General features: G+C 42.3%; 1 protein-coding gene across 5 annotated transcripts in view; it reads right to left on the bottom strand.

The window, feature by feature from the left end:
• The window catches only part of TXNDC11 (thioredoxin domain containing 11), a 66,556-nt gene extending 40,194 nt beyond the window's left edge, over nt 1-26,362 (bottom strand). For 2 of the 5 annotated variants that reach the window (XM_074382223.1, XM_074382224.1), the window contains exons 1-5: nt 25,940-26,362; nt 19,731-19,947; nt 17,394-17,491; nt 14,105-14,234; nt 3,349-3,442 (exon numbers count right to left, since the gene is read on the bottom strand). In XM_074382223.1, coding sequence (XP_074238324.1) covers nt 3,349-3,442; nt 14,105-14,234; nt 17,394-17,491; nt 19,731-19,947; nt 25,940-26,196 — 796 coding nt within the window. In that variant the 5' untranslated portion in view covers nt 26,197-26,362. The remainder of the gene's footprint in view (nt 1-3,348; nt 3,443-14,104; nt 14,235-17,393; nt 17,492-19,730; nt 19,948-25,939) is intronic. The other 3 variants (XM_039477764.2, XM_039477765.2, XM_039477766.2) reach the window with 3 other exon arrangements.
• Between the last annotated feature and the right edge of the window lie 239 nt (nt 26,363-26,601).

The raw sequence follows: 26,601 nt of genomic DNA, 5'->3' as shown, positions 1-26,601 counted from the left end.
GCAGGGGAAGGGCATGTGCATTATAAAAATGCTTGTGGCCTGCTGAACCAAGGCATCTGCTTTCTACCACCACAATCTAAACACGTCTTCAGTTCAGCTCTCTACAACCAAATGTTACATGTGTCAAATGTTTCTCCAACCTAGATTTGTATATACAATCTAAACATGACACTGACCTAGAATTGAATTTGAAACTGTATCTTTTTTTTTTTTTTTTAAGTGTGCACATGTTTCTCCCACCTTTTACTGAACATCTGCTGTTAATAACAAGGAAAATGCCATTTGACTTCAGGGTAGAAGATAGGGAGATAAACCTCAGATGCCCAAGGCAATATTCACTTTAGGGAATCATTCATAGTGTACATACTATAAAAAACCATCATTTCCAAATGAGTGAATTTAGCCACACACCAAAAAAAAACAGGGGGTGAAAAGGATTAATTAGAATTAATCTCGGCTCCTGTAAACTTGGAAATGCAACAGATTTTACAAGATCGTACTAGAATCACAGGATAGGGAAGAGATGTAGAAAAGGTCAATCAGATCACACATTTATTATAAAAACAACTTGCATATAAATTTGTCAAAATTAGTGATTTGACCCAGGAGGTTCATTTTGTACCTTAGAGTAATTTTTAATCATTTGTCCCTTTCAGCCTTATTTTATCTCTATCACTTTTTTTACTCCTCTTTTGTTTAAAGAAAGGGAAAAATGGCTGTCTCGTATTAGAAGGGTATTCCTAAAAGAAACACCATTTTAGAAACCTCTGAATGAAAAAATAATTCAAGATGGGTAATGTATTTCTAATACAGCACAGTAGCACAAAATATAAGCCTAAATAACAAAATATGCTTCTACATCCTTGAAACAGCCTCTTCAGCTCAAGAACTTGAATGCTACCATCACTTTAGTGAATAACTCTAGGTTACCCTTTTATATATAACCTTCATTAAGGTCTTGTCTTCTTTGAAGGGCTTTCCTTAATTTTCTGTGAAGAGCTTTGAATGGATGCTTCTTAAGCTTATTTAAGTTGGCAGTATTTTGTTTTCAAAGTTCAAACTTTATTTGCTATGTCTTCTTAGACACTTGAAACTGTACAGCTCAAAGTCTTCAATTAGACAGACATAAGACAGCTTGATTTTTTCCCCCAATGTCTCCCATACTATGTGAATACAGTAGATTCTCAGTGCATAAAACCTTCAAGGTATATATTAAAATGGCCAGTCATGTAATTGCTTCATACATACTGTTTTAATATCCCAAAAATAAAAATAATAAAAGTATAGTTACATATTTTTGGTTAATCTACTGGGGAAGATGATAGGCTTGATCTACTTGGGGAAGATAATGTGATCACTTGCTTGGCAAAGACTAATGACCCCACCACTTTGTGCCAGTCTGTACAGAAAGAATACTAACCTGAAGAATGTGGTCCCTACTCTCAGAAATCTTACAGTCTAAAGAAAAAGACATGAAATAAATCATCTTGTAACCACATACATAAATGCAAACTGTGTTAAGTGCTACAAAAGAAACAACAGGGTACCCAACTTAGACTGGGGTAGAGGTTTCAGTTATTTAATTGTAGAACTGGGCCCTGACAGGTGGAGAACTGGGCCCTAAGGATGAAGGCACATTCCAAGAAAAAGACCTAGCATGTGCAAAGGCCACAGTCTGAGGAAGGAAGAGTGTGTGGATACCAGTTATATGTCCACTGGTCTGGTCCAGGTGTGGGTAAATGGGCACCAACCGGAATGGTAACAAAGGGGATGGAGACAAGCGAGCAGATAAGAATGTATCTGACACAGAACTGACAGGCTCTAGAGTCAGGACTGAGAGAGCACAGAACAACATGGAAAAATTCAGAAGCTGAATTTCTGTATTAAGCTGAGAATATGACCTTTCACTTGAAACACAGGACACCAAACAATGTACGATTCCACTAAATCAAAAGAAAAATACAGATGTGAGAGGCTGGCAGAAGCCTATGCTGTAATGTGACATGAGTTTTATACCTGTACAACTACTTCTCAACGGAAATGTATTGCTAAATTACAACCTGTCTGACAGATTTGATAACCACTAAAAACACTGATCAAAACCTTTATACAAACAAAAAAAAAGATGTAACAAATTTTAAAGCACAAAATATATAATTATAAATACAGCATGATCAAGCCATATATATATATATATATATATTTTTTTTTTTTTTTTTTTTTTTTTTGAGACAGAGTCTTGCTCTGTCATCCAGGCTGGCGTGCACTGGCACAATCTTGGTTCACTGCAACCTCCGCTTCCCGGGTTCAAGCAATTCTCCCTGCCTCAGCCTCCCAAGAAGTTGTGACTACAGGTGGGTGTCACCACACCCAGCTAATTTTTGTATTTTCAGTAGAGACGAGGTTTTGTCATGTTGGCCAGGCTGGTCTTGAACTCCTGACCTCGGGTGATCCACTCACTCTGGCCTCCCAAAGTGCTGGGATTACAGGCGTGAGTCACCACACCTGACATACGCACATATATATGTGTGTGTGTGTGTATATATATATATATATATTTTTTTTTTAAAGACAGGGTCTCACTCTGTCCCCAGGCTGGAGTGCAGTGGCGAGATCTCAGCTTACTGCAACCTCTGACTCCTGGGTTTAAGCAATTCTCCTGCCTCAACCTCCCAAGTAGCTGGGATTACAGGTGTGCATCACCACATCCTCCATTTTTGTATTCTTTATAGAGATGGCATTTTGCCATGTTGGCCAGGCTGGTCTCAAACTCCTGGACTCCAGCAATCTACCCGTCTTGGCCTCCCAAAGTGCTGGGGGGAACTACAGACAAGCCACCATGCCTGCCTCAAGCTTTATTTTTAAAAAGCAAAACATCTGAGAGACTATACTTGAAATAGAACAGTACTTCCTGTTTGCTAATGATGGAACATTAAACAATGTAATTATTAAAAATACATTGATGGCTAGGTGCGGTGGCTCAGGCCTATAATCCTAGCACTTTGGGAACCGAGGCAGGTGGATCACCTGAGGTCAGGAGTTGGAGACCGGCCTGGCCAACATGGCAAAATCCTGTATCTACTAAAAATAAAATACAAAAATTAGCTGGGGGTGGTGGTGGGTGCCTGTGAAGCTAAGACAGGAGAATCGCTTGAACCCAGGAGGCGGAGGTTGCAGTGAGCCAAAATCGTGCCTCCATCTCAAAAAAATATAAAATAAAATAAAAATAAAAATACATTGAGGAAAGCAATCAAGCAAATTAAAATATATATTCATAATAATACATGGTAAAGATGTCAATATCAATTCTACTGAAGTATCCATGTCTTAATATGACTCATTTTTTACCTTTCTTTAATGAATGTAATGCTGAGGTGAAGAAGGTCAAATAACCAGGAGGCTGGGGTGAGCCACTGAACTCAAAGTACCCGAGTACTCCAGGCTGCAGGAAAAAGAGCAGAATTAGATAACTGAGGCACTGTCAGCCACAGTATGATAGAGGACATTTTAAAACAAGAAACACATATTATAATTGACAATTAATGCATCTTGCTGCATTTCATTTTTTTCAAAAAGCCTAACCACATAAGAAAGATTGCAGGTTGGGGCCAAACATGCCCTCCCCTCCATTTAACAATAAGAGGGTAAGGGATGGAGTTGCAGCAGCTTTAACAGGATTGCACAGTGGTCATTCAGGAACATTCAAAGCTAAAACTTCCTTCTGTCCCATGAGTAGGTCTTTCCACACTCTGTTGACAACACAATTCTCCCAGATTCAAGTCTTCATCAGCAAGTTCATGTTCTCAATCACTTTTAGTAACTCTAGACAAGCTATGTCAATAATTTTCTTTTAACCTTTCTTAAGTTTCTTCTTGAATCACTCTCTCTCTTACTCACTGCAAACATACCTTCACACTTGCTGGAAATCAGGGTTAATCTTCACTTGTAATCAAGCCCCTTCAATGGGAAACAAACCATTCATGCCCCTCAACCCGACCCCTGCCAATCCCTCACATCCACTCTGCCAAAAACCCAGCATTCCAAAATGGCAACTCTCCTTTACCTCAGGTCTGCAGGGGACCCATCTCTGGCCCTCTGGCTCTTCTGTCCTACACACTCATTTCCACCAGTTCATTCTACTTCTCTAAGCTGGGCATAGAATGCCCCCTCATTCTGTGAAACCAATTAACCGTCCTCTACCAGATATGTTCTTCCTTCTTTGAAGGCGCTATGGCACTCATTCAGTCAGATTTTGTTCTGTAACAATCATATCTGCCTTAAAAGTCAAACTGTGGCCGGGCGCGGTGGCTCAAGCCTGTAATCCCAGCACTTTGGGAGGCCGAGGCGGGTGGATCACGAGGTCAAGAGATCGAGACCATCCTGGTCAACATGGTGAAACCCCGTCTCTACTAAAAATACAAAAATTAGCTGGGCATGGTGGCGCGTGCCTGTAATCCCAGCTACTCAGGAGGCTGAGGCAGGAGAATTGCCTGAACCCAGGAGGCAGAGGTTGCGGTGAGCCGAGATCGCGCCATTGCACTCCAGCCTGGGCAACAAGAGCGAAACTCCGTCTCAAAAAAAAAAAAAAAAAAAAAAAAAAAAAAAAAAAAAAAAAAGTCAAACTGTGAGATCCCTGAGGAAAGAGCGTTGAACTTGGAGTCAGAAGACCTAAGTGGAACTCTTAGATCTAGTGGCTGAAAGAACAGCCTTGGGTGAAACCTTCAATATGAAGCCTCGGTTGCCTGATGTGGAAACAGGAACAATTTTCACAGTGTTAACTGAAGAGCAGGCCTCATGAACCATAAAGCACTAGGCAAATGAAAAGAATCCTTTTGAGCCCAAAAACACTCAGCACCACACTCTATATTAGTAAGTCATTGTGGAAGCGAACTTGATCATTGGAACAAAATTGCATCCATAAGTTAGGGTGGAAATTTAATCTGTTGGTAAAGTTTAAAATCAGTTATGTTACATAAAAGAGGAAACTTCTGATCTGTAGTGGAATATACTATCTTTCCAATCTAAACCACTGGCTTGTTCTAAGATTCAACAGTAAATGAATCCATTGGTTTTCATTCTGACAAAAACCTAACATCTAGGCCTAGCACAGTGGCTAATGCTTATAATCCCAGAAATTTGGGAGACCGAGGCAGGAGCATCATCTGAGATCAGGAGTCTGAGACCAGCCTGGTTAACATGATGAAACCCTGTTTCTACTAAAAAATACGAAAATTATCCTGGTATGGTAGTACATATCTGTAGTCCCAGATGCTTGGGAGGCTGAGGCAAAAGAATCCCCTGAACCCAGGGAAAAGAGGTTGCAAGGAGCTGAGATCATGCCCCTGCACTCCAGTCGGGGGAACAGAGCAAGATTCCATCTCAAAAAAAAAAAAAAGAAAAGAAAAGAAACAGAGTCTTGCTATGTTGCCCAGGCTGGAGTACAGTGTCATGATCTTGGCTCACTACAACCTCCACCTCCCAGTTTCAAGCAATTCTTCTGCCTCAGCCTCCCCAGTAGCTGGGATTACAGGCACGTACCACCAAGCCTGGCTAATTTTTGTATTTTTAGTAGAGATGCGGTTTCACCATGTTGGCCAGGTTGGTCTTAAACTCCTGATCTCAAGTGATCTGCCCGCCTCAGCCTCCCAAAGTGCTGAGATTATAGGCATGAGCTACGGTGCCCAGCCTGCAGCTGGTGTTTCTATTAGCCCTCTCCCAGATGCTTAGATAGCTACTAGGTAAGCAGCCACAGGAGCTCCACTATCAGTGATCCTCTTCCCTTCACTGAACCGACAACCAAAGGTATCATCAGGTCAGACGATCAAGACCCCTCTGCCACCTCATCTCCTACCCCTTCTTCCTCTCCTCTGGCCCCACCAGTTCTGTCCTTGTCCTGGGGTCTTTATACTTCCTCAGGGTCTTTACACTTACTGTTCCCACCTCCTGGAGCACCTTCTCCAATCTTCTAGGGATGCGTCACATCATATAGGCTTTACGTTATGTTTTTGCTCAAATCTCATTTCCTCAAAAGACCGTGTCTTCTAAAACAGCTGTGCCTTTCTCCCAGCCCTCAATTCTATCACATCAATCTTTGTGATTTTTCTGAAATTATCCGTGCATTAGAGTTTCCTAGGGTTGCTGTGATAAGTGACCGCAAAATGGGCGGCTTAAAACAACAGAATTCATTCTCTCCCCGTTCTGGTGATCAGAAGTTCAAAATCAAGGTATGAGGAGAGTCATGTTCTCTGAAGGCTGGAGGGGAGAGTCTTTCTTTGCCTCTTCCTAGCTTCTGGTGGCTCTGGGTGTTTCTTAGTTTGAGGCTGCACCACTCTCATCTCTGCCTCTGTCTTCATATGGCCTTCTTCCCTATGTTTGTGTCCTCTCCTCTTCTCATCAAGATACCAGCCACTGGATTGAGGACCCACCCTAAATAAACCCACATTCTGAAGTTCCACACAGACTTGAGTTTTGGGAGGATACCAACCCAGTAAACGCTGTTTTCCTGTTGTCTATTTCCATTTTAACTCCATGAAACAAAGCCTCTCTCTTGCTCATCACTACATTCCCCCAGCTCAGAGAGTGCCCAGCCCAGAGCAGGCACACAATAATTATTTGTTAACCAACAAATGAATGCGGATAAAGGAAAATACAAGGCTCCTTCATCAAGTTTACAATTTAGCAAAAAATAACACACAATGAGTGCCAGATTATAACTTGACCCAGTTTGTGTATTTCAATTCCATCCAATAAGGTACAATAAGTGCAGGACCTATCATAATGAAGAGTTGAAAACAGGCTATTCACAGAAGGCCAGCAAATCCTCATTTACATAAAGTAATTTCTTCCCTCAGCAGACATCATTTGCAGAATAGTAGTAATTTCAGCAAATGGTGCACACACCCTCTAGTGGCCGTGAAAATAGTTACCTTGGTGTGTTTCGGTTTTTGGGGGTTTTTTTTTGTTTTGTTTTGTTTTGTTTTTTTGAGTTTTGCTCTCATTGCCCAGACTGCAATGGCGTGATCTCAGCTCAATGCAACCTCTGCCTCCCTGGTTCAAGCAATTCTCCTGTCTCACCCTCCCACGCCTCGCTAATTTTTTTTTTTTTTTTTTTTGTATTTTTAGTAGAGACAGGTTTCACCATGTTGGCCAGGCTGGTCTTGAACTCCTGGCCTCAAGTGATCTACCCACCTCAGCCTCCCGAAGTGATGGGATTACAAGCGAGAGCCACCAAGCCTGGCCTGGTGTGTTTTTGTTCAATGGTACTTGAAATGTTTTTGTACCAATGTTAACTCACACCTAGAAAATGTAAAACTATTTACAGTGTTATAAAAGTATGAATTGAGGCCAGGCGCAGTGGCTCATGCCTGTAATCCCAGCACTTTGGGAGGCCGAGGCAGGTGGACCACTTGAGGTCAGGAGTTCAAGACCAGCCTGGCCAACATGGTGAAACCCCCATCTCTGTTAAAAATACAAAAATTAGCCAGGAGGCTGAGGCACAAAAATTGCTTGAACCAGGGAGGTGGAGGTTGCAGTAAGGTAAGATTGTGCTGCTGCACTCCAGCCTGGGCAACAGGGTGAGACTTTGTCTCAAAAAACAAAACAAAAAAAATGCAAAACTATGAACTAACAAACAGTACCTATGTGCTCAACATTCAGAGTAGAATTTTACAAACAATGTGACGATGTTGGGTGCCAGTCATTCTACAATTTTGCCCAAAATGCTCTGGTTTTCTGTCACCTGGTAATTTTACTTAACTCTCTTCTTCCCCCTGAAAGATTCACAAGCCTTTTCCCATCCCACTTAAATGTAAAACAATTTTGTTTACCAAGTTGGTAGAAATAAATGAATGAGTGTATGCTAAATAAGTGTTATTAAATGGATACAGAAATTCACAAAAAGATTCTTAAAATATTTTGTCTGCAGATAGAAGATAAGCATTTGAAACAATAATAATATTAGCATTTGGTGAGTAAATTATAAGGTACAAGTCAAACCAAATCTGTCAAGTACTTCAGAAAATAAAAAAAAAAAGGCGTCAGATGCAGTGGCTCACGCCTGTAATCCCAGCACTTTGGGAGGCTGAGGCAAGCAGATCACTTGAGACCAGGAGTTTGACACCAGCCTGGCCAACCTGGTGAAACCGTCTCTACTAAAAATTCAAAAATTGACCAGGCATGGTGGCCGATAACTTGAACCTGGGAGGTAGGGGTTACAGTAAGCGGAGAATGCACCACTGTACTCCAGCCTGGGCAACACAGCGAGACTCTGTCCCAAAAAAACAAATAAATAAATAAGAAGCAAGTACTATTGACATAGAAGCTACCAATACTTAAGACAAATGATGTCCAAACAATACTGAAATTAGAGAAGCCAAAAAACTAGTCAATGAAAATTAAATTACCATTGCTCACTCCTTTTCCCTTTCCAATCAACTTAATGTCCACTGAAAAGAAAAATGACACTGGCCAGGTGTGGTGGCATATGTCTGTAATCCCAGCACTTTTAGGGGCTGAGATGGATCATCTGACCTCAGAAGTTCAAGACTAGCCTGGGCAACATGGCAAGACCTGATCTCTACAAAATTAAAATAAAAATGACACTGGTTCTGTTAGTCCACAGTAATCAACTTCATTTTCCTATCTGTATTTAAATTGGCAGAAAGAAGCTTCAGGGAAGAGGGATTCCACAATTGGAATAACTGAAGTCAGTAAAATTTATTAACATGGTTTGCAAGGAAATGACATAGAGCTCTTAATCTCGCTTTATGGGATCCCCTGGCAAGTTCATTTCAGTTTTTAGCTACATTCATTATTTATAAGGTAAGTATCATTGTACTGCTTACCTGGGAAGAAAATTCTAGACCTTACCCTGCCTCAGTATTTTCACTATCATACACAGAATAATCCCAGTTATGCAGAATAAATGTTAATGACCCAATTAGTAACAGGAAATTGGGTGCTTAAGAGCTATGGCATCATCCTTTATACATATTTATTCTTTTAAGTAAAAAAAAAGTTACAGCCAAATTAAGGAGCCAACACCTTCAAAATTTTCTATGATGAAAGAAAAAAGGTTCAAAAAATGACATTAAATAGTTAAGTATTTGAAGTTGTAACCTCTAGGTAGATATTAAAGTTTCAACTCGGGCACCTTACATAGTTTTTTGAGGAAAAACATGACAGACAAGAATTTGTTGAGCAACAAGGCAGGGCAATCGTCCAGCCTCCACAGAGGTAAATCACAGCCTCCCTGTACCTTAGCTTCTCAATCTGTTTGAAGGATCTACAATTTCCATCTACCTCATACGGCTATTAGAAACATCAGAAACAAGCACTTGAAAACTAAAGAGGACTTGACAAATGCAGTTTACGCATTATTTCCTTTTTTTTTTTTTTTTTTTTTTGAGACAGAATCTTGCTCTGTCCCCCAGGCTGGAGTCCAGTGGCTCAATCTCAGCTCACTGCAACCTCCGCCTCCTGGGTTCAAGCCATTCTCCTACCTCAGCCTCCTGAGTAGCTGGGACTACAGGCATGTGCCAACATGACCAAGTAATTTTTCTATTTTTAGTAGAGACAGGATTTCACCATGTTGGCCAGGATGGTCTCAATCTCTTGACCTCATGATCCGCCCACCTGAGCCTCCCAAAGAGCTGGGATTACAGGCGTGAGCCACCGCGCCTGATCATTTACAAATTTCTTTGCTAATAACAACTAAAGTATTTCAGTTTACAAAGTTAAGAATTTTTAGTATTCACCCTTTAATGTCTTTCTGTGATGTTTTAAGTAAAGGCAAAACTGTTGTCCCAGAAATTGTTTCTGGGCTCAGTCTTTTCTCTGTTTTGTCTTGAGACAGGGTCTCACTCTGTCGCCCAGGCTGGAGTGCAGTGGTGCCATCACAGTTGATTGTAATCCCAAACTCCTGGACTCTAGCAAATCCTCCAGCTTCAGCCTCCCAAGTAGCTGGGACTACAGGCATGTGCCACCACACCTGGCTAATTTTTCACATTTTGTTATGGAGACAGGGTCTCATTTTGTTGTCCAAGCTGAATTCCTGGCTTCAAGCAATCCTCCCACCTTGGTCTCTGAAAGTGCTAGGATTGCAGGTGTGAGGCTCCTCACTGGGCCTCTTAGAGTCATACTTTACAAACATACACCATGGTTAATGATTAGCAATCTGATATTGTTAGTTTGAGATATCTAAGCCAAATAAAATATTTTCCATTGGTTAAAAACTTCCACTCTTCTAAGTAATTCAGTATCAAATCATCTAAATGGGCCTTTGAAAGGATTCAACTATAGGACTTACAAAAATTAAAACCAAGATACAATTACAACATTCCTTTTTATAGCAATAGAATAATCATATATGAATAGAGTTTCATATACATATAATAAAAGCTTATGTCAGCCAGACACAGTGGTTCACACCTGTAATCCCAGCATTCTGGGAGGCTGAGGTGGGCAGACTGCTTGAGGCTAGGAGTTCAAGACTGGCCTGGTCAACAAGGTCAAACTTTGTCTCTACTAAAAATACAAAAAACAGCCAGGTGTGGTGGCACATGACTGTATTCCCAGCTACCCAAGAGGCTGAGGCACAAGAATTGCTTAAACCCAGCAGTTGGAGGTTGCAGAGAGCTGAGATCGCACCATCACACTCCAGCCTGGGAAACAGAGCGAGACTCTGTCTCAAAAAAAGAGTTTATGTCAATAGGGAATATCACTTATTTCAGGATATCATCACTTCCCAAGTAAGGAATGCTCAGTATGCAATTTTATAATGGTCCAAAATGCTCAGAAATGTCTGGATTAGAGACAAATTTATAGTTAATCAATATGTTTTCTTTTTTTTTTTTCCTTCTTTAAAATCCAGATCCCACACAAGAAATTTTTTTTTTAAGCGAGGGGGAAATTATCACACACACTCCTACAAGAGTTACAAACACATCTACAGACATTAAGTCATGCAAAAAAAAAAAAAAAGAAAGAAAGAAATCTGCCATTATGTCATACCTCAGAAGTGCCATGAAAACATTCATTATTTTGACCCAATTTTGATACACTTAAACACACTTGATACTGAAATCCATATTAATAAAAAATATAAACTGAGATAAGGCTCTTGATCAAAAAAGTATTTTTCATAGTAAGGTATCTTTAGCAAGCTCCTTCACATATTTAAGCTATGTAGGGTTTGTTTTTTAAGAAAAAGTAAGGAGCATGAGTAAAAAGCTGAGTATCAGAGACAGCTCTAATAATGACAGTCTAACTCACTCCTAGCTAGAATTCCCCCCAAATAATTTTCCAGCATTCTGTAGTCAAGGCACTGTTTAATTTTCATCTCTCTACTGCCACCATTATAAGCAGATAAACTTTGAACAATTAGATTAAGGCCTTCTGAGAGCTACATGAAAAAAGATGTGCTTTTCCTCTTGAGACCTTAATTGAGAAAACTCAATTATTCAGAGCAGTAGTTCTTAACTGGAGGAATTTGCCCCCTAAGGGGTATTTGGCAAGGTCTGCAGATATTTTTGGTTGTCACAACTGAGGGGAGAATAGGGTCCTACCAACATCTAGTGGGTAGAGGCCAGGGATACTGCTAAATATCCTGCAAAGCACAGAACAGCCCCCCAAAACACAGAATTATCTGACCTCCCATGTCAACTGTGCTAAGGTTGGGAAACCCTAACTTAGCAGAATATTGAAAAGCTTACTTCAGACTCCAAAAATTCCTTTACCTTTCCTCATCATTCAAACGTCAAAACCATGACAGTGGTTTCATTTCCGGATCGAGAATTCTGTATGTTATCTTACAAACTGTGTGTGAAACTGTCACATTTTCTATGCTGGGCTATTTGGTATATTTTGCAAGACAAACGGTTTCACAAGTGTCATGCTGGGCTTGACTAATGAGTTGTTTCACAATTAATAAAGTACTATCTATCTCTTGCCAATAAGACAATCTCATGTCAGTGAGAAGCCCAGCCAAAGATGATACTAACCGGATAAAAGCTAGCCAGAGCTTTTGGGAGGAAGTCATTTTAAAGGCTGACAGAAGTGATCTAGGGACTCCATCTTGGTGGCACTCTTGCGGTTTCCATTTTAAAGGCAGTCCAGTTTCATCACCGTTGTACATAACTCTAAGTGGGCTGCCAAAAAACTTTAATGTAAAGTTTTAAATGTCATCTGCAGTAATGTCATCAGGAGATAATTGAGTTTAATGTGAACTCCAGGTCAATACTTAGAGCATAGTCTTTTAAAGTACTGCTGGGCTGGGCATGGTGGCTCACGCCTGTGATCCCAGCACTTTGGTTCAAAATGCCCACAAGGCAGGAATTTTGCTTGAGGAGGCAGGAGGATCACTTGAGCCAAGATCCCCCCACTGCACTCCAGCCTGGGTGACAAGAGTGAAGCCCTGTCTCAAAAGAATTAAATAAAATAATCCAGCCTGGCCAACATGGAGAAACCCCATCTCTACTGAAAATAGAAAAACTGCCAGGCGCGGTGGCTCACACCTATAATCCCAGCACTTTGGGAGGCCGAGGTGGGCGGATCATGAGGTCGGGAGCTCAAGACCAGCCTTGACAACACAGTGAAACCCCGTCTCTACTAAAAATACAAAAAATTAGCCAGGCATGGTGGCATGCACCTGTAATCCCAGCTACTTGGGAGACTGAGGCAGGAGAACTGCTTGAACCCGGGAGGCAAAGGTCACAGTGAGCTGAGATGATGCCACTGCACTCCAGCCCAGGCAACAGAGACTCCATCTCAAAAAAAAGATAAAAAATAAAAAAACTAGCCAGGTGTGATGGTGCATGCCTGTAATCCCAGCTGCTAGGGAGGCTGAGGCAGATTAAGAATCACTTGAACCCAAGAGGCGGAGGTTGCAGTGGGCCGAGATCATGCCACTACACTCCAGCGTGGGCAACAGAGCAAGATTCTGTCTCAAAATAAATAAATAAAACAGAGTACTGCTAAAAGCTGGTCTGTCTGACTCCTGATTCTTCATCATTTTGCTGTACCATCTCCAGTGGCTCTGGCTGTAACCCATTGCAAATCTATGTCAAAACCCCCTTATCACAACTTTACCTCTAGAAGGAATCTCAAGGATACCCTGGCCCAGGCCCCTGATGCCCAGGAAGTGAGTAACCCATCCCAAATCACAGACCCAGTGAGTGTGCCAAAGGGATCAGGCCCCGGTACCCTGCCTCCTAATATAGCCCTCACCCACCAGCCTGCCCAGGGAAAATAAGAGACAGGCCTGGAAGGTGCACAGAAGTCCATTTGCTATCTATGTCATTAAGGAATATTTACTCTGATGCATAGCTAATAACTATAAGCAGGATAACTAGATATTCATACTGCTGCTTGGGGAATCTGCTAATAGTTGTAAAAAATACAAAAATTAGCTGGGTGTGGTGGTGCATGCCCGCAATCCCAACTACTTGGGTGGCTGAGGCATGAGAGGTAGAGGTTGCAGTGAGCTGAGATCACACTCCAGCCTAGGAGTCAAAGCAAGACTCTGCCTCAAAAAAAAAAAAAAAAAAAAAAAAAAAAAATTAATACTATGAAAATAATTTATCAGGGGTTGAAGTTGGCAACAGGAAAGCAGGAAAGAAGCTGCATTAGGAAAGTGAGACAACTTTCTGTAAATAAGACCTTGAAATAGTTATAGACTTCATAATACAGAAAGGAACATATGTCCAGTTTTCAAAAAAAAACAAACTACAACTGACAAGAAAAACCAGGTATCTCATAGTACAATGCTATGAGAAGTGTTAAATACTCAGAAATTTGCAGCTGCACATAAATTGTAAGTTAATTCTCATCTACTCTAAGTTAACTGTGAGGCAAGATGAACATTTGTTGAAAATTTCCTAACAAAAAACAGACAAGATTTTTCAAGTACTCTATTCTCTTAAAACTTCCTTGGACAAGCAATCATAATCAGTATCTCAAAAAGCATTTAACTGGGGTGGATCTACCACATGACCTTTTAATTGCCACAGTTCAGGAGGTATTTTCTTAAACCCCTTTAATACAAACAATCTATAACAACCCAGTAAAAGGCCCTGAGTATGGAGGAGGAGATATGAAAGACAAGTACCTCGTAGTTTGAGAGAAAATCTAGTAATTCTGATTGAGATGGGATGTAGAGAAGTGGTTTCATCACCCGGCGGACAAACTTCTCAATGTAAACAGCACTCATGGGGCCTTTGTATTCGATTGGTCCAAAACTAGTACCAAAAAATAAACATAAAAATAATAAAAATAATACACCATGCATTAAGCCTGTAATGTATAACTAAAATCATCACCACCACAAAAAGAAAATGTCTTGCTTTGGGATCCAACCAAGTCACAGCTCAGGAGGTGACCAGATAATTCAGAATAAGCATTTTAGGTGAGGACAGGCGCAAGCAGCCCCTACCCTTCTATGATCTTGAATTCAACTGCAAACTGAATTGTCAAACAAAGAACATTCATTCTAGTCTCTGAACAAAAAATTAATTCCCACAATATTTCTTTTAAAAACAAAACAAGACAAAAAGACAACCCTGGAAACTGACCACATGCTAAAGGATTCCAGGATTTCACTACAGAACTCAATGTAAACAGGCAGACTTTCCTTCTACTAGTCACTGTGAGGTAAGGAACAGGTTGAGCAGTTAGCCCTTGACCCACTAGAAAGTAGACAGGCAGACAAAGGATCACTGAATGAACCTTAAACCTATTTGAAGCTTTATTACAAAAACAAATTATGTGAAGGGCTGAAGTCAGTGACCTGTATAAATGATCTTTTTTCCTTTCCCCTCCAGTCGTGCCTGGGGACACACAGAATTTGATTCAGTGCTGCTAAGTAATACCATCACCATTCCTAAGCTAATCAGAATTCTCATGTACCTCTCTTCAATCTTAGACAATACAGACACTGCCCAAATATAACTGGATGGTAAGTGGCAGGGGTGGGGGGTGGTTATGGTGAAATTCAACAACTGTATAACCGTTCTCTACACAGAAATTGATATTAAGCTTACTGTTAACAGCAACAATAGAGCACAGTGAAGAATTTTATAAAGGCTGTGATAATACTATAATACATGGTCACAGAATCCACACACATACACACACACACTATGATGAGAAAAACACAATTCTTCAATGTGCACTGCAGAATGATGTCAAAGGAATATTAGCATGAAAAAGGTGAAAAACAGCATTCTCTACATGTACAGCTGGGAGACAGTTAAGAATTCTATGAAATCAAGACTTACTACAAATTAGTTCAGTTTGAAAATTATCACCACCATCACCAGCCCCCATCAAGCAGCAATAATTTTTAATCTAAAGGAAGAAATCAAAAAAATATCTAACTTATTTTGTTCAGTAAAAAGGAGCTACCAATCTGGAACCTCAACCACTCAGGTAAACAGGCTTTGCTGAGTGTTCCTGGTGTGGTGATACAAGGGTCCTAAGTGACTTGTAAAAACAACACAAAGACAGGGGTGTGGAAACAGGCATTTCAAGGTGCGTACCAACCTCAAATTCCTCATCTGTAAAATAAGAAGGTTAGACATGTTTCTAAAGTTCCTCTAAGTTCCCTTCAATCTTTCTGCAAAAGCTAAGCAAACAAATAGTGTATATATATGACAATACTGTATACCCACATACCCCAAAATGACATTTATACTCAATTCCATGAAACTCTTCTGATTTCAATGTCACATCACATTAAGTTCACCTCTGAGCAGCTCGAAAGGGACTATACTCCCACTAGGTTTCCATGCCCTTTTTCAAAGCCAAAAAGAAATGCAAGGACCTCAGCAGGGCAAGCTCATCATCCCGTTACAGAGCACAGAGTAAGCACACCACCTTACACTTTCCTTTAAAACGGTAAGAGTAACTCTGAGAAAGTACTCCTGTATTCGAAAAAACCTGTACTTGAACCTTCCATGTAAAGGCAGAACCTCCAAATTACTGGCCAAACAGTGGGGAAGAAATCTGAAAATGGTCTTAGTGGTCCCTAAGCAAAAACTGGCTTGTTACTACAAACATTAAAATACAAACATCTAATATCAGAGGAAAATGCGGGTGTAGAGATCAGGTAGGAAAGTGTATTTCTGCCCAAATACTACCTAATAGTTCTTGGGAGTCAACACTATGTTCCAGATGACAGTTTATGTTACAGACACGGAAATGGGATGGAATGTGACAGAGAACCCACAAATCATTGTTCGTTGATGTTTGCTATAAATCCCCACTGACTATGGCCCAGGAAGTTTAGAGAGAGGGAAAAAATAAACCTCACTACTAATCAAATCTCCTTTACCCATTTTACCTTCAACAACCTTCTAGCCAATCACCCTGAACAAAGTCCAAGGTCCTATCTCCCATCTCCAAAACCCTTCAAGTCAGATTTTTAGACATCACTTATCATTCACAGCTGGGTCTAGACTGTACCCCACAATCAAACACAAATTATTTCTGCAGCAAAATGACTAAAGAGGAAACTTAAGTGGGATACAGACCAAAGATATCTCTTGTTACCTGAAGCCAGGTGAATGCAACTAGAGACAAAATTTATAAAACTCCTGGCCAGGCACGGTGGCTCACGTTTATAATACCAGCACTTTGGGAGGCCAAGATCAGTGGGTCTCACCTGAGGTCAGGAGTTCGAGACCAGCCTGGCCAACACGGCGAAACTCCATCTCTACCAAAAAACAGTAGCTAGGCATAGTGGCAGGCACCCATAATCCGAGCTACTTGGGAGGATGAGGCAGGACAATTGCTAGAACCCAGAGATGGAGGCTGCAGTGGGCCAAGTTTGCACCACTGCACTCCAGCCTGGGCAACAAGAACGAAACTCTGTCTCAAAAAAAGAAAAAAAATTAAAATAAGACTCTTTCAGTTTTTAGCCCCCTTTGTGACTTTATAATTGTGGGCATGGGACTGTGTACCTGTAGTAATTTTCTTCCCATTAGAAAAGATGGTAAGATACTCTCTGGACTCTGCTATGCCTCCAGGTGAAAGGATAAGAAATTTGGTGTATTTTTACATTACAAAACACTCTTAAAATATCTGAAATGTACAGCAATACATTGAAGTAATTGGTACTTTTAAAATCAATGCTGTAAAATGTGTAATGACATGAAAAGATGTTCAAAAAAGTGAGAAAAGCAGTTTAGGAAACAGTATTACTGTCTAATCACATGTTTAGCTTTAAAAAGTGGGGCAGATTATCCAGTGTTTTTTTTTTTTTTTTTTTTTTTAGCTTATCTGTATTATCTGAATTTTCTATAGTGAGTATCTAATACTTTAATATAGAAAAAACGCAAATTCATTTATAAACTGACAAACCCAACTGGAATAAGAAACACTATTTAAAAAGTTCTTACCTCCGATGATATAAATATATTACAGGAAAATAAAAGAAGTGTTTCTGTTTTCTACATTTCCCCTGGTTCCACCAACAGTTAATTGCCACAAACAACACCTGCAGGGCCAAAAAAAGATTTTCGAATGACTATGAATAACAACTGAAAATTACCAACATTTAAAAGATGAAATTTAAAAATGGAACTCCTCCTCTCTCACAGAAAGTATGAAAAAAACTGTCTCAAGTTTTCAAAGATCATCATTTACCAGTAAAACAGAAAAGAAAGACATTCTCTTACCTATGATGTCCAGCCAGGACTTGGACCATGTTTACCAATCTTATACCATGCAATACAATTCAAAAAATTTTTGTTGTGTTTCCAAAAATAAACCTACTTCTTTCCCTACTGAGTACATGGAATAATAAGATCTTCATCTGGAAGGAGCTGAAAATTTTTTTTTTTAAAGCAGCAGCAGTCACTGGATTACACTATAACCCCCACCACTTATCATTATGTAATTGTAAACAAACTGCTTCACCCTCTTAAGCCTGAGGTCCTGCTTCAGAAAAATAGGGCTAACAGCATCAGCTTGCAAAGTGGTTGGGAATTAGCACAGGGCCTGACACACCAAAATACCATTATTAATAGTATAATAATACCATCACACAGAAGGACATACTGCTCAGGTTGACAGTAAGGTAGCTAATTTACACTTATTAATAAAACACAATAGATTTCCCTCTTGTGTCCAACATGGGGAAGGTGAACTTTGTTCTCTAAATTCAAAAGGCTCAGATAATGACAAACTGGTGATTTACTTTATGCTCACATACTGCTTGCCTCCCACTTGCTCCTGAGAGTTCCTGTTTCCTCCCTGGAAGTATCTGCCAGCTTGGATACTATTATCCATTTTGGGGTGGGGGGTGGGGGAAAGATAAATAGGGAATAGATAAATTCCATGGGTCCACAGCACTTCCTCCCAATCCTGCTCTCCGAATTAACATTATTAGGAATGGAAAGTTGTATTTAAGCAGTACTTGGTACCACTTTCAGGGATGTAATGGTTAAAACGCCTTTGCTGGGCTGGGCAGGAAGCCTAGCCACCATTTATAACACTGTTTCTAAGAAAAACCAACTGAGAGTTCCATATGAACTTCTGGAACTCAGCTGCCTATACACATTACTTCAGATCAGCATTTCTGAGCAGGAGCGTCTTAGAAATCTGTGGGATGCTTTTTGCTTGCTGCAATGACTGGGGGAAGCTACAGTGCATAGGTAGGGCAGGGGCGCTGGTAGATGTCCTGCTACACTCACAACAGCTTTGCACAAGGAAGAGTCATCCACAGCATTCCAGGGTAGTTCAAAATGCCTGCCAAACACTGATGTTGGGAAAAAACTGTTATTATCCAAGCCTAGAACCAAGTTGCAGTTTACATGTGACTCTAAAGCATCCTTTCTGTGTTCACTGAATTTTTCAGGAATGCAACTTCTGTATAAACTGAGAGCAGAAAGGGCTTTGTGTGGTTCAGGATTTTATCAAGAATGGTTCACCATTTAGGATAATCAACTACTAAGAGCAATGTCCCTGTGACATATAAGTCACCAATATATCATACCTCTATCAGTCTACACAGTGGTTCTACATAAAGATATCTGGACCTGTGCACTTATATACTAAAATAAATACCATTTAGTTACAAATTACTTCTTCCCCCCACCTTTATGTTACAATCAGTGCATTAGATTATTTTCAAATTACATGTATAAGAAATTGTATCATCTATGAATTCCTTTTCAGGAAGAAAGGGGGACATCATACAGTACTTATTTTCAAAAGCACAACTGGGATCCACTGGGCTGAAAACCACTGCCATAACAGGTGACTTATCTGTGTATATTTCCTTCTTACCTAGCCCAAAGGTGGCATTCCTTATCTGTTGAATATAGTTCTGGTCCACATATTTAAAAGGTCAGCCTTGTTACAAGGCAGTCATATCATACATAAATTTTCTTCCCTAAAATACCTAACCAGCAAGTATCAAATGGATATGCAAGAACTAGGATTTTTAGTCCCTCTACCATTTTCAATGCTGAAACCAAACAATATAGCACCCCAGGATGAGCACTGGCCGGCGTTATGAGGTGTAGAATCTGCTCCCACACTTGCCTCTGACTACAATCACCACAATTGGAAATCCTTTCTGCTGCTTTACAGAAGGCGCTGTGATTTAGAAAGGACTCCCGGAGTTTACCTTAGCAATATCTGCCTGTTGGGCAAGGTGTCTCCGTGGGGACATCCTGCCCTACAGAAAGGACTGACAGTCATTTGATTCTTAGGCTGAATGTCAGCATTACCTGGTCTGAAAGCCGACTTGCTGCTTGCTCAATTTCTGCCCTGACGGCGATGGACTGCCCACACCAGGGGGCATAGAAGAACAGCAGTACCACCTCGGAATCCTGGCGCACGTGCTCTGCATAGTCCAGCTGCCCCTGGAAGAGGTCAAGGACTGGAGACCTCGGGGAGAAAAAGCTGACAGGTGGTTTTGCTGGTATTATCACATCTTTTGCTCGACTAGAAAAGAGCAAACACAAAAAAGATTGCTTAGTTTACCTTCTTCTAAAAGTAGCTCTGTGGAAGTAGAATGAAGCTTAAAAGAAAAGTCCTCTTTTGAATAAGAAAATGGAGTCCCAAAATCACTGCCATAGAAAGGCAAACTCTAGCTGAGCAAATGCAAAACATGAATAATACCCTGGAAACAATTGTCTGAGATTCTGTCCCCTAAGTATAGGCTGGGAGGGCAACGGAGAGCAGAAGGATGTCTCTGAATAATCTATATTCCTGCCCCCAAGAACTCAAAGACTTCATTCTCGTTTTTCTGCAGCCTGGTTCTCCACAGAAGCCACTTATTTCCAGGGCTTTAGACCCAACAGGATGCGAGCTCAGAATTACGGTGAGGGAACATGTACAATATCACTAATAAGATTTCTATGGGAGATACTTACAATCAACTCAACTTTTAAGCTTATTAGCTGGAGTTGGCTTGTACTTATCCAGGGCATTCTGGTAACAGTAACAATTAAATAATAATATACATTTCTCCAGATACATGTATCATAATCCTAAAACTAATGAAGAAGAGTAACAAAGCAACAACCTATTTAACTGGAAAATGGGCTTTCTGAACACTTGAGCTTCCGAAAAGAAAGAGATCAGGAGGAAAAAGAAACGAACACTGAACAAACAAGTGGTCAGAAGTAATGGATCTGCCACTACTTTCCTCATCAAGACATAAAGGTCTAGCAGGGCACAGTGGCTCACGCCTGTAATCTCTGCACTTCGGGAGGCCAAGGCGGGTGGAACATGACATCAACTGTTTGAGACCAGCCTGACCAACATGGTGAAACCCTGTCTCTACTAAAAATACAAAAATTAGCTGGGCATGGTGGCACACCTGTAGCCCCGGGTATTCTGGAGGCTGACGCAGGAGAATCGCTTGAATCCAGGAGGCAGAGGTTGCAGTGAGCCAAGAATGCACTATTGCACTCCAGCCTGGGTAACAGAGTGAGACTCTGTCTCAAAAATAAATAAATAAATAAAGACATAAAGGTCTAGACGCAGTCTGCATCCCACCATGTAAAAGGGCCCTAATAAACACCCTGAGCTGTCCATGTATCTGCACTTGCATACCATAAAACCATTATAGCATGTTTGCTAATACACAGAGTATATAAACATGGAAACCTTAAAAAACAATTAGATTAGCCCCAAAGAAAGTAAAGGCACAGTGGCTCACGTTTGTAATCAGGAGTCTGAGACACGAGAATTGCTTGAACCTGGGAGGCAGAGGTTGCAGTGAGCCAAGATCACACCATTACACTCCAGCCAGGGAGATGAGAACAAAACTCCATCTCAAAAAAAAAAAGTGGAGAAAGAAGAAAAGAACAAAACCCAGAAGGTACAAATGGAAAACGAAGAGCAAGAAGGTAGACTTAAACCTAACTATATCAACAATTACATTAAAACTAAAAAGAGGAAGCAACCCAATTAGGAGAAACAGACAGCCAGACAGGATAAAGCAAGACCCAATTATGCACTATATAAATGAGATACATTTTAAATATAAAGACGCAGGATAAAGGCATAAGGATGGGAAAAGAAAAACTATGTAAACAGTCAGCGTAAGAAAGCTGGCATGACTCATGAGGTAACATGATAAACTGGGGTATGTTCTTACCCCAGTTTACTTAAGTGTTACTCCACAATATAAACAAAAAACAAAACCTACTCATACATGCTATAATTTGGATGAGTCTCAAGATAACTATGCTGAGTGAAAAAAGGCGCTAAAGAGTACAGGCACTATGTACTATGCATGCACTTATATGAAATTCCAAAACAGGCAGAAGTATTCAATGAAGTAAGTCACCTATTTATTCACTCAAACTAGTATTTTAACCTTCAATCACAGAGCTTTCAGTCTACACAGAATGCCTTCATAACCTGAAAAACTCAACTACTTACTCAATTATTCAAAAACTCTTTACTGAGCAGCTGTTACTGTGCTTCTGGCACAGGTACCAAGGCTGCAGCAGTGTGTTGTTGAGGAGCTCTTTCTAGGGGAGGAAGACAGGAAAACCATCAAATGTATAAACAAGAAAAATATACAAAATGCTCACTGCTATGTGGAAAATTTAACAAGGTGATGTACAGAAGGACACGGTAGCTCCTCTGATGGGATGGTGGTTTGGGAGGTGCTATAATTCAAGCTCTGAGACCTGAATGACAACAAGATAGCCATGTAAGAGGTGGGAAGGGCACCGCAGCAAAAAAAAAAAAAAAAAAAAAAAAGGGAAGATTTCAAGAGATCCAAAATTCTGCTCTTTGGAGTATTTTTCTACCATTCAAATTGCCTATGGCCGAGCGTGGTGGCTGATGCCTATAATCCCAGCACTTTATGAGACTGAGGTGGGTGGATCACCTCAGGTCAGGAGTTCAAGACCAGCCTGACCAACATAGTGAAATCTCATCTCTACTAAAAATACAAAATTAGCTGGGCATGGTGGTGCACACTTGTAATCCCAGCTACTTGGGAGGCTGAGGCAGGAAAATCTCTTGAACCCAGGAGGTGGAAGTTGCAGTGGGCCGACATCATGCCATTGCACTTCAGCTTGGGAAACAACAGCAAAACTCCATCTCAAAAGAAAAAAAAAATTGCAATGTAAGCATCAAATAATGCAATCTGAGGAAAAAATGTAGGTCTGACAGTCAAAGAAACGATAAAGAGCAACTCAGTATTTTTGCTCTGCATGTTCAGAAGCATTCCTAAATGAGCCAAATAAAGTACACCGTCAATCAAAATCCCAGCACTACGGGAGGCCAAGGTGGGCAGATCACGAGGTCAAGAGATTGAGACTATCTTGGCCAATATGTGAAACTCAGTCTCTACTAAAAATACAAAAATTAGCTGGGTGTGGTGGCATGTGCATGTAAACCTCCCTACTTGGGAGGCTGAGGCATGAGAACTGCCTGAACCCAGGAAGTGGAGGCTGAGCCAACATCGAGCCACTGCACTCCAGCCTGCACAAAGGATTGAGACTCCATCTCAAAAAAAATCCTATTCTCCCTTAAGCCTATCTCCTCATTAAAGCAAAGATCTTAAAAGTTAAAGAGGAAAAGGGGACTAGAAATGTTAGCCTGTTGTACAGCAATAGTACATTATGATGACACTATTCAATCAAAGACGACCCTAAAGAAATTAATGAATCTATTAAAAGACTGTCAAATTTGCCAGTGACACAGAAAGGAGATGAAGCAGCAGCCATTTACTGGTTCACTCTCCTTGCCTGAAGCAAGAAAGGATCTCATTCTGCCTACTCCAGTAACTGGATTTACTCTCTTCCTTCCTTCTGAATCTCAAGGGAACTTCCCTTTTTTTTTTTTTTTTTTTTTTTTTTTTTGAGACAGAGTCTTGCTCAGCCACCCAGGCTGTAGTGCAGTAGGACGATCTAGGCTCATGGCATCCTCTGCCACCCCGGTTCAAGCAATTCCCCTGCCTCACCCTCCTGAGTAGCTGGGACTACAGGCGCCTGGCTAATTTTCCTGCATTTTAGTAGAGACGAGATTTCACCACATTAGCCGGGATGGTCTCGATCTCCTGACCTCATGATCCACCCACCTCAGCCTCCCAAAGTGTTGGGATTATAGACGTGAGCCACCAGGACAGGCCTCAAAGGACTTCTATATCAATTAAGCCATGCTGTCTCAGAATAAACATTAACCATTATTTCTACAGTTTAACAAACCCTTGAAAATTAACTCCACATCCCTGGAGGGGGGAACCTCTCTTCCTAATTTGAACCCAAATGTCACCTCCTAACACTCTACCTTGTAAAATACTTTGTATACTGTCCTTGTGAGAGACAACAATAAATGCAACGTTAATAATCTAGGAGGTCCTCAATGGGGCGGTGACTCACACACTTTGGGAGGCTGAGGAGGGCAGATCATGAGGTCAGGAGATCGAGACCATCCTGGCCAACTTGATGAAACCCCATCTCTACCAAAAATACAAAAAATTAGCCAGGCATGGTGGTGTGCACCTGTAACCCCAGCTACTCCAGAGGCTGAGGCAGTAGAATCACTTGCTTGAACCCAGGAGGAAGAGGTTGCAGTGAGCAGAGGTCACGCCACTGCACTCTAGACTGGGCAAAAGAGTGAGACTCCATCTCAAAAAACAAAAGAATCTCGAGGAGGGAGGGGAAAAAAAAAAAGAATCTAGGAGGTCCTGACAGTAAAGGATTCAAGTTCCAGCTCAGCCACTTAACAGGTGGCTGTGATTTGGGGCAGGTTCTGTAACATCACCAAGGCTGCACTCCGTCATGTGTATACTGGGAAAGATAACAGTATATTCAAACTTTAATGGGGATTGTGAGACTTAAGTAACACTCATACTAGGCTCTCAACTATGTATTAAATGAATAAATGCATTTATGTAAACAGTAGTTCCCAAGCAGACAATTTTGCTCCCAAGGGACATCTAACAATGTCTGAAGCCATTGTGGGCTGTTACATCTTATGGGGTATCTTCCTGTATCTAGTGGGTAGAGGCCAGGGATGCTGCTAAACACCCTATAGTGCACAGGGCCGCACCCACAACACAGAACTATCTGACCCAAAATATCAACAGTGCCAAGACTGAGAAACCCTGCTGATAGAACAGTACGTGGCATATGGAAAAATGCTGAGAGTTACCATAATTTATCTTTCCACTAAAATCCCCAATCCTTTGACACCTGTTTGACAATCGGCCACATATCGTGCTAAATAAACTCAGAAATGTTGCGAGGTAAAATCACAGATATCATAGTAGCAATACAGATCTTATAAAATTGGAATCCCAGAAGATCCGCTGTGGATATGGGAGCCGAGAAAGACACCTGAAATACAGAGCAAATTTTGTATGTGTGTACATTCCTGAAAAGACAAAACAGGAGCTTTCCTTTTCCTACTCCCTATACCCCAGCCTACTGTCAGGCCTTTTGATCAACACCAAGCCCGTCCAGCCTCAGAACCTCTGTATTTGCTGTTCGCTCTACCTTGGACACGCTCTCCCCTCGATCTTCCCAGTGCTCGTCCCTTCTTTTTGTATGAGCTTCAGATGTTACTTCCTTAGGAAGTCTTTCCTCACCGCCATTGTTTCTATGCCCTGCCTAGCACTGAAGCTTTTTTTAAAAAATTTATGATGTTTACTTGTTCACTGTCCTAGTCACTCAAGGGAACAAGGAGTTCACCTGGATGACTGTCCAGCACATAGTAGGTGCACATAAATAATCGTTAGATGAGGCCAGGCGCGGTGGCTCATGCCTGTAATTTCAGCACTGTGGGAGGCTGACGCAGGTCAATCACGTGAGCTCAAGAGTTCGAGACCAGCTTGGCCAGCATGGTGAAATCCCGTCTCTACTAAATACATAAAAATTAGCCGGCCGTGGTGGCGGCTGCCTGTAATCCCAGCTACTCGGGAGGCTGAGGTAGGAGAATCCCTTGAACCCGGGAGGAGGCTGGGGTGAGCCGAGATTGTGCCACTGCACTCCAGCATGGGCGACAAAGCGGAACTCCGTCTCAAAAAAATAATAATCATTAGATCATTGAGTGCGGGAATTCTCAAAGGGGTCTGGAACTCGCAGACGGTTGTGGGTCACTGCATAGGAAGCTTAAGGGGAATGAAATCGGTCAGAAAAGGGTCCTACAGCCAGAAAAGAAGTGACAGGTCCCCACCTAGAGACTGCAACAGGTGAGGAGCACCCCTGACCCGCCTCCCCCGGCACGAAAGTGGGACGATGCGGCACGAGGCTGCACCCGGAAGCCTCGCCATAATGTCCGCGAGCCGGACGGGGCGAAGGGAAGGTGGGAGGCCGTGGCCGGAGGCTCCGGGAGGGGTCAGCCGTCCCGGGCAAGGTCAGGCCCGACTTCCCCGGCGGAGGCCGCTGCCAGCCGGCCCTGCAGGCTCCAGGCGGCAGAGCAGGGAGAGCGCCGCGCCGGGGCCCCGGGGTCCGGGCCGCCTCACCTGCAGGTGAACTTGACCGCGAAGAGGAGCGCGCAGCCGAGCGCCACCGCCCACCAGAGCAGCTCGGGCCGCCGGCACGCCATGAGGAAGGCGCGGCGCAGCCCGCGACGGAGCCGGCCAGCCGAGGACGCTGCGGCCGGGGCCGGGCTCGGGCTGAGGCAGTCGGAGCCCGGCGGGCCGCCGCCACCCCCACCCTCGTCCTCGGCGTCCTCGCTGCTGCTGCTGCCGCCGCCGCCGCGGCCTCGGCATTCCGACATTACATGCTCCCAGTCGCTGGCTTTATACCGCCGCCGCCGCCGCCTCGGGCCCGAAGGCCCGGCCCGGCCAGTCGCTCCCCAATCCCGCAGCTTCGCCGCGCCCGCTAACCCGAACGCTCCACGTCAGCCGCGCCGCCGCCGAGGGGGCAGCTCCAGCTAACACGCCAGCGCACGCGGCTCCGCCCACCGCTCACGGAGTCGGCGCGAAGGTCGACTCTGCCCCCCCAAGCCCCGCCCCAATGGGCCACGCCCCGCACCCTACGTTAATGCGCGGATTCTTGCCCCGCCCGCAGCCCGCTCCCGTCCCACAGGCCCCGCCCTCGTCCCACAGGCCCCGCCCTCGTCCCACAGGCCCCGCCCTCGTCCCACAGGCCCCGCCCACTCACAGGGAGTCTGTGCAGACGT

The sequence above is a fragment of the Saimiri boliviensis genome, chromosome 12 (genome assembly GCF_048565385.1).
Source record: "Saimiri boliviensis isolate mSaiBol1 chromosome 12, mSaiBol1.pri, whole genome shotgun sequence".
Lineage (NCBI taxonomy): Eukaryota > Metazoa > Chordata > Mammalia > Primates > Cebidae > Saimiri > Saimiri boliviensis.
This window is presented reverse-complemented; position numbering and strand designations above follow the sequence as displayed.